General features: G+C 46.0%; 1 protein-coding gene across 1 annotated transcript in view; it reads left to right on the top strand.

The window, feature by feature from the left end:
* Positions 1 to 2,968: 2,968 nt before the first annotated feature.
* Positions 2,969 to 7,956, top strand: part of ctbp2a (C-terminal binding protein 2a) — a 24,275-nt gene continuing 19,287 nt past the window's right edge. Inside the window, exon 1 of the mRNA XM_068740924.1 lies at positions 2,969 to 5,072. Coding sequence (XP_068597025.1) covers positions 2,969 to 5,072 — 2,104 coding nt within the window. The remainder of the gene's footprint in view (positions 5,073 to 7,956) is intronic.

The following is a 7,956-nucleotide window of genomic DNA, read 5'->3' on the forward strand; positions in this document are numbered from 1 at the left end:
AGTATTGCTTTTCTCACGCCTCATCTCAGGCCTGCGCTGCTTCATCAGCAGCGCGAGCATCTCCTCTTCACGCCTTGAGTTATTATCCACGCATTGGATGAAAGGTGTGGTGAGGGGAGAAGGACCCTCCCAAGCCCCGTTTCACTCCAGGCCTTCTTGCTGCACCGACCTTCTGTTTGTGGTTTGTGGTCGGTGTTTTATGAGCATATTATTGTCACTTGGATAAGTACCAGCTTCACTTCCATCAACCTCCATTCTAGCATCCATTTAGTCCCTATAGACGAGCTCTTAAGTAATCCCAATGGAATCGTGTGCAAGGCTGCCATGTAGAGGATGTTTGTTAAGCAGCATGTTGCGATCCATCTGACAGCATTGTTCTTTGCAGCAGCAGAGACGTTGTAATTCTATCTCCAGTTAGTGCCTCCTGCCCGCCACTCGTACATACATATGTATGTGTGTATATGTACGTCAATGTGTTTTTAACATTCAAATCATGCCTTGAGTTTGCGACGTGTCACACTCTAGGTCAGGAGACGGTTGTTTTTAGTTCACATGACAGCCTGCTGATCAGACATCTAAAGATTGGGCGTTGCAAAGCATTCAGACATGCAATAAATGTTGAGCGTGGTATTATTGTTGTCTCGAGGGGCGGGTAAAGAATTCCTCCCAGGATAAGGATATAAATGATCTTTTTTTTTTGTTTTCGTAACCCAAGATCGTCATAAAGTGAGAGGTAGGGTTTTATTTTAATTTTTTACAAAATGTAGGTTAAAATCCCCCTTGTACTGTTAAAGACCTACAGTACGCAGGCTCAGGGTTTCATGTTGTACTTTTTTCACCACTTATTCACTGCCATTTCTTCATGAGCTCCTGCCTGGGGTGGTTTTATGTTTGTTCTAAAACCCCCCAGCTTAATTCCTAAATCCTTCTGGTACTGTTGTGTGTACAAGTACGTCATCAAATGGAGCAACATTAGAATTTAAAAGTCAAACATTGCTTTGTTTCAGACTGACAGAACTACGTGATTTACTTTTCAGTAAATAATCCATCTGACAACCCTCAGAACGAAACTCTGCCCCCCCCCCCCCCCCCATCCCCATCTCTTTGTTTGAACTTGAGTTTATGAGAATGAGTGGTCTGCTGCGATGAGGCTCTCATGAGAACTGAGTCAGAGGGGGGGCAGTTAGTTTGCCTTGGGAGCCACTGTCATCTGCATTTTCCTGTCATCTTGCGACATGGAAATACTCTGCTTCCTCCCCGATCGCTTCCTGCTATAATTATACAGTTGTAATTAAAGTATTCGTGCAGAAGGTGGACCTGCCTGCGAGATAGCCAGGACAATTTCTTTTCCAATATGCTGATTAACCCCCCCCCCCCCCAAGTGTAGTTAGCTGTGAGATGAGTTTTTGAATGAAGATGGACACTGAATCCTCACCTTGCATTAGTAATTAGAGATCTGCTACAGAATGGATCGGGTTTCAGCCACAGTGGCATGTCGTGAGACAGTCGGGCTGTCAGAGGGATGTTTTGAGTACGTAATAATACATGTATTCTGTTCAGTACATTTTCATATATAGGCCAAAGTTTTACATGAAATGCTGCAGCGATATGCCAAATGGCTAAATGTGATTGGAGAAGAATGAGCACAATAACCATTGGGTAGTGCTTTAGATTAACTGCTGTTGAGACGAGGAGCCCAAATCCAGATTACAGGGTTTCTCTGAGTGGAGGTCAGAGGTGCTTTATGAAAGAGAGGGGGGAGGTGTTGTATTTTACTGCATATGCTCGTTTAGTTACAAATACTAACTATTCAGTGCTTGATGTGACGGTCCTGACAGAGGGCAAATGGGACAATAATTGCAAGCGGAATTCCTGATCCGATGTCCGTCGAATGCGTCGCAGGCAGCGGTTCTCAGTGATCTCATATCAAGGAGAGTGGGGACAGTGACGGCGAGTGCCACAAACGCACCAAGGACATTTCAGAGTGAGTTTGGCAGCAGTTGCGTGGTAGCTTTGCTGCAAGCATGGAGCCTGGAGGATTAGCGTCCAATCAGAGTGGATTTGACGTTTACTGACAGCGCATGGGTCTTAGCTGAGAGGACTGTGTTTCACTTGTTTTAAATAAAGCTGTGCTCCAGGCCTGGCCGCCCCTCCCTGCGCTGTGGATCGGGCAAAACTAAAACCTGCCGACAACAGCACATCGTCAACACCTTCAGGTAGGTGACTTTTCAGGAGCGGGGTTGGGATTGCGGGGTGGATCCTAACGCATTGACGTCCTCGTCGCCGTCATCATCATCAGCAACAGCAGCAGCAGATATGCTTCTATTTGGTTCAGATGATGTCACAGTGGGACGTGGAATTAAATGGGCTTTATATAGCTGTAATCCCTCATAGCAATCGGCAGAGCGAGTAAAATGTACCAGAGAAGGGAGAGATAAACCCCATTGGATTAGTACAAGTCCCTGCCCATCCCATCCCAACCTATCCCCTCCTCCCCCCCCCCCCCCCCCCCGCTTTTTTTTTTTTTGGTGAAGGTTTCAAGCATGTACCCTATTGCCTTGTCTTCCGTGGCGTAGCTCTACCTCTGCAGTATGCTGCGTTTCTGTGACGTGTTGTTTGTGTGTGGTGTCCTTTTTCCTTGCACACAACAAGCTGGCATGACAACAGATTAATTATTCAAGGACGGCAAACAAAGAGGGAGTCACCTGATAGTACGGACGGACGGCATGACAATCTGATATCGGTTGAAACGGTAGACCCGGCTTGTTCTTCTCTCCGGCTTGTTCTTCACGGCTTTCTTTCCATTCTACGGCGGTTCACGGAGACGTGATAGAGACCTTTCAAAAACACAGCGACAAGTGGAACATTTTTTTTTCTGTTTGTATTTGTTTTTTTTTTGTTTGTTTTTTTTTGTCTCCCCCCCCCCCCCCCCCTCCTAAAGGTTCCTCTTCTTTTTCCTTTACGGCCAATGCTTGTCACTAATAAACATTTGAGCCTTTGTCGCTCCCACAGTTGGGACACGTTAGGGAATGAGGGTCAGTGGGACAGAGCGGACGGCGTCTACGAGCAGCAGGCAAGAGTAGCTGGCAGGAGGAGCTCTCTGTTTGATGAGGATGGAGCAGGGTGGTTTGAACCTCCACCCGGAGTTCGGCCCCCTGACCTGGATTTAAAACACGACCCATATTCCTACCAAGACTCTTTGTACGGACAGGCTTACGCAGACCGACACGACCTACGGGGGCTGAGGAAAAGCTCTGTGCCTGAGCTGAACCACTACGAGCGTGCATCCATGGCTCACCGAGGATCCGTTCCACATCAGGATTACTATTCGCATGACCCAGCTATGACTCCCCGACCACCTGAAGCCTTCTACCGGACAGAGCACCAGCCTCCGCTGCCTCATCCTCATTCACTCAGTCGGTCGAGCTCTCATTTCGGGATGACACCTATGCCTCGTGCTGTGTGGGATCAAAATCAGGGAGCAAGAGCGGGACCTCCAGCCTCTGCAGCGCCTCTACCTCCTCCCCCTCCCCCGCCTCCACCAACCGCTCATGAGTTGAATCGAGCTTACAGGGAATCTGGTGCTGTTACTGCTGCCAAAATGACATCAGATGGCCAACAGCGCATAACCTCCAGAGAGCCGACCCCTGCTCACTTCGGTATGGATCATGCATCTCCACGGTATGCCGGTGAGCCGCCACCTTTGACCAGTCAGTCAGTCTATACGGATGTCAACGGCCGCCCCTTGGATCCGCAGCAGCAGCAGCAGCAAGGTGCTACCTGTTTGGTTGTGGATCCTGCCAGTCAAGGTGTGATTACGAGACAAGAGACAACCTCACCCTTCACCATACAACAGCAGCAGCAACTTCAGCTACAGCAACAACAACTCCAGCAGTTACAGCAACATCAGCTTCAGCAACAATTTCAGCAACAGCAGTCCCTGCCGCCTCCTCCTACCATGCCTGTTTCTGACCCTAATCTTTCTATGTCAGCTCTACCCCCTGCACTTGCCGCTGTGCAGGCCACCCTAACTTCAGCCCCCCCTCCTCCAGTTACCCCTCTTCCTACCCCTGTTCCTGCCCCGACTGTCGACCCAAAGAAAACAGTTGACCCAGAGTTTCTTGCTCTTCTACGAAACGAGGGTCTCTCAGAGAGCACCATTTCCTCAGTTATCCAGCAGGGATTTGACTCTGCGAGTATGCTGATGGTCATGGAGGAAAACGACGTCCGCACCGTTGCGCCGAACCTCGGTCAAGCTCGTGTACTGTCGCGCTTGCTTCATAACTGCAAGCGACCCATTGAGGCTCCGCCAGCGCCCTCCCAACCTCAAACACCTATGCGAGCTCGCTCTAATAGCTTTAGCCATCGCTCCGACAACCCCCACCAGCAACCACTCCACCATCAGTCACACCCTCCACAAACGTTAATGGTCGATCCTCACCTAATTCCCTCACAGACTCCTGGGTTCATGCAGACAATTCATTCAAGGACGGGAGAAGTAATGGGTAGGAGGCCCAGCAGTGCCCCATCTCAGCACCTTTTAGAAGCTTCTGGAGGCTATCCCAGCCAGCCACCTCGCTCCCCAGGGCCATATGCTGGAGCTTTCATGCCTGTTCATTCAAGACCCATGTCGGCCTACTCCTCTGGCATGGCGATGCCAGGGATGTCCATGCAGGGTATGCAGATAATGCCACAGCAGATGAGCGGCTCAATGCCTGCCATAACGGGGCCTATTCACTCCATGCAAAGTATCCCGCAGCAGATGCCCATGTCTATGTCAGCCTTACCACAACCTCAACAACAGGTGCCCAAAGCATATTCTACCAATTACACAGTGCCCATGGAGCTGATGAAGAGAGACAGGAACTTGCTGCCATTATCACCCATGCACAGTCCTCACGCCAGCCCACAGATGATGCGTAAGGGAGGGGGACCTGTCCCAGACGGTGCCCTCATGCCAATGGGAGCCACTAGCCAAACTCAAGGCCAATGCGCCCTGGCTGCTAACCAGAAGCTAAGTCGACGCACCGGTCCACCAGTCATCGTATCCACTATGGCGTCTCCAGATACAAGTAAAATCTGCTTTCTTTCTTGTTATCAATCAGCTGCTCTTGTCTTTCAAATGTGTTTGATGTGTAGTGGACTAGATTTTATTTAGAGCTTTTTATTGTTTTATTTTTCCTTCTCATTTTATTGAATGACTGGTTAAATCTTATTTATATATTTTGCAGTCTGGTTTTTACTAACGATATTCATCTTGGAGGTTTATGAGTTCTATTTGGTTGGATGTGGTTACTGCGTTTTGCTTGATCTTAAAGTAAAAAAAAAAACTGTGAGAATGTTAATAGCATTTTTCTATTAGCCCGAAATGTCTTTTTTTTTGTTGCTATCTCGTGAATTGTTACATTAACAGCATTGTCGGGATTATGGCTAAAAGGATATCTTCATATCCTGCCTTGTTCTTGGTTTATGCACTTGCCCTGGCCCAATTTGAATAGCACTTACTTGTGTTTGTCTTTGAGAGTCAGGTTTGTCAAAATGTCTTAGACTTTGTATACATTTATTTTACGCAAACTCGTGCGACTGTCTTTTCACAATGACCCAATATATTAACATAAAATGTCTTTATTGAGGTTGAACAGTCTGTCAGATATTGCAGAAAAGATTGATTCACAAAAATCAAAGTTTGCTTTTGAATTGGTTTGTGAGTGAGTTGAAGGTTCGAATGAAAATGCAATTACGGTACTCAGAATTTATTGTTGTTATTTTTGCCCCCAAATTCATGACTTAATTCCAGTTTAAAATGAAATGCATTCATTAAATCCACCTGTGCTGTAATAATCTGAAGTGTCTACTCGTATAGGATTAAATCTTTTATTCATCCTAATAAAAGGATGCTGCATGAAATGATACTCATTTTGGGCACTAAGGGCTGATTTCCCCATTAACACCAGCCGACTAGAGGCCGACTAGCTGCATCACTGGACAGATGAAATCGAATTACAGTGCTGATAGCCGATGTGTGATTGGCTCATTTTCTCCATGCAGGTTGTAATGAGAAGGGGGGGGGATAATCCACCATATCCACCATATCCATGAGGGCACTAATCCACAGATATGTTTGTTCTAGTTAGATCAGCTTCCTGGTTTTCTAGTGGACACTGTGAACTCGTGGACATAGCTATTAGGTCATTACTTTAAATTAGGTCAATACTTTAATTTGGGGGGGTATTTAAATGAGGCAGTTTTGTTGTCATCTCTGTGGTTGTTTTTTTGTTATGCCCAAGAGATAGTAAACTATATGAATTGCTTGTCTGTCAAAACAGATTGCTGCTCTTAGCAGCAGATGGACACATGCTTTGGAAAATATTTCTTGAAGTCTGACACATATATCACATTGTTGGTACACAGTCAGCAGATTAGAGCTCATTTGCATATGTCTGTTCTTTGTTGGTTTGGTGATTTCATCTCTTAATGGATCGAGCTGCAGACCTGCTCTGAAAGCATCTTGTTGAATTGTCTATTGCCGGGAAAGGCCAGTTTCTTTTTGTGGGCTAAAAATGATTAAACAAATGCCTGTTCTTTTCTAATGCGACTTAAAAAGTATAAATTAAACATAGTCACGCATTTATTTCCATTTTAATTAAAAATGATATTTGTGGTAGCATTTACTTCACTCTACTTGCGTCTTCAGATCATTTATTGGACAACAGTGAGTGTCGTGATAATAATTTAATTTATATTCCATCAGATCCAGATGTTAACATGGATACATATTTTATTGATACATACATCATTTAAACATACTTTATTGATATGAATCGATCCCGAAGGAAAATTTGGAGAATTTTATCATGCCTCTGTAATCCATGATCTGTGCAGTTGATGCAGTGTGGCTCCCTTTAACCTCCAGCCTGCAGAGGGTCTCGGCTCCTGTGTGTCGGCTCTGGCCAGGTGACCTGATCGGTGCTGCTCTGCTCCGCTCTGCGTAGCACATCAGCAGCGATTTGCTTTGGCCCGGGTGCAATGGTGGAGAAGGGTTATGGCACAGTAATTCTGGAGATGGCGCGCTATGTATTAACGGCTTTCCGGTCAAAGCTACATGGCAGTTGTTACACTGAGTGAAGGATTAAGGAAAAGAGAGAGGGAGGGAAAGAGACTTAGTCCTTTCACTGATGGGTGAGGATTGCTGCTTGCACGGTGGGGGGGTGGGGGGGGGGGGGGGAGGAGAAGAGGGCATTAACAGCTATCTGACAACCTCGGACTGTCCACGGGCGACGAAGGTAGCCGTCATTTTCTTGCAGGCTAGACCTCGAGGGTCAAACTTGACTTAATGTGGGCTGACACTCACAGGTTGGTTTATTTTTGTTTCCCTGCTTTGTGCCAGCGTATAGTATTTACCTTTTTCCCTGCTGACCTGAGAGGAAGTCGTAAAAGCCACCGACGTACACGTTATTTGAATCGTGCCTTTTTAAATTTAAAGCTTCTTTTGTTTCGATCTGTTAGATTCTGTTTTATATTACCTTACCTCACTATGTAGAAAAATAAATCTGATATCTTATCAGTATTTATTTTCGCTGCGTTAAAGATTTTAGAAATCAGCAGTTTGGATCAGCCCATTTTTCAAGTTGTGCTGTGATATTTGATGAATTGAGTATAAGTGGTTTGGGATGGTGTGCAGCAAAGGCAGTAGAGGCTCATGGGGTTTGTAGTATTTAGAGCGTTACGCCCAACCGAACTTGCAGCCAAAATAAAGTTTCGAGCTGCAGTAATCGAAGCTGACGGCCACAATTATGTTTTACGACATCATTACAAAGAGCCAACACTGTGCTCCCTCTTTATAGTATTTGTGTGTGTGTGTGTGTGTGTGTGTGTGTGTGTTCTGTCACACCAGATGTTCTCTTAATATCAGGCAGTGATTTTCTTCGTGAAGGAAATCTATGGCCTCACTCTATT

The sequence above is a fragment of the Brachionichthys hirsutus genome, chromosome 7, assembly GCF_040956055.1.
Source record: "Brachionichthys hirsutus isolate HB-005 chromosome 7, CSIRO-AGI_Bhir_v1, whole genome shotgun sequence".
Lineage (NCBI taxonomy): Eukaryota > Metazoa > Chordata > Actinopteri > Lophiiformes > Brachionichthyidae > Brachionichthys > Brachionichthys hirsutus.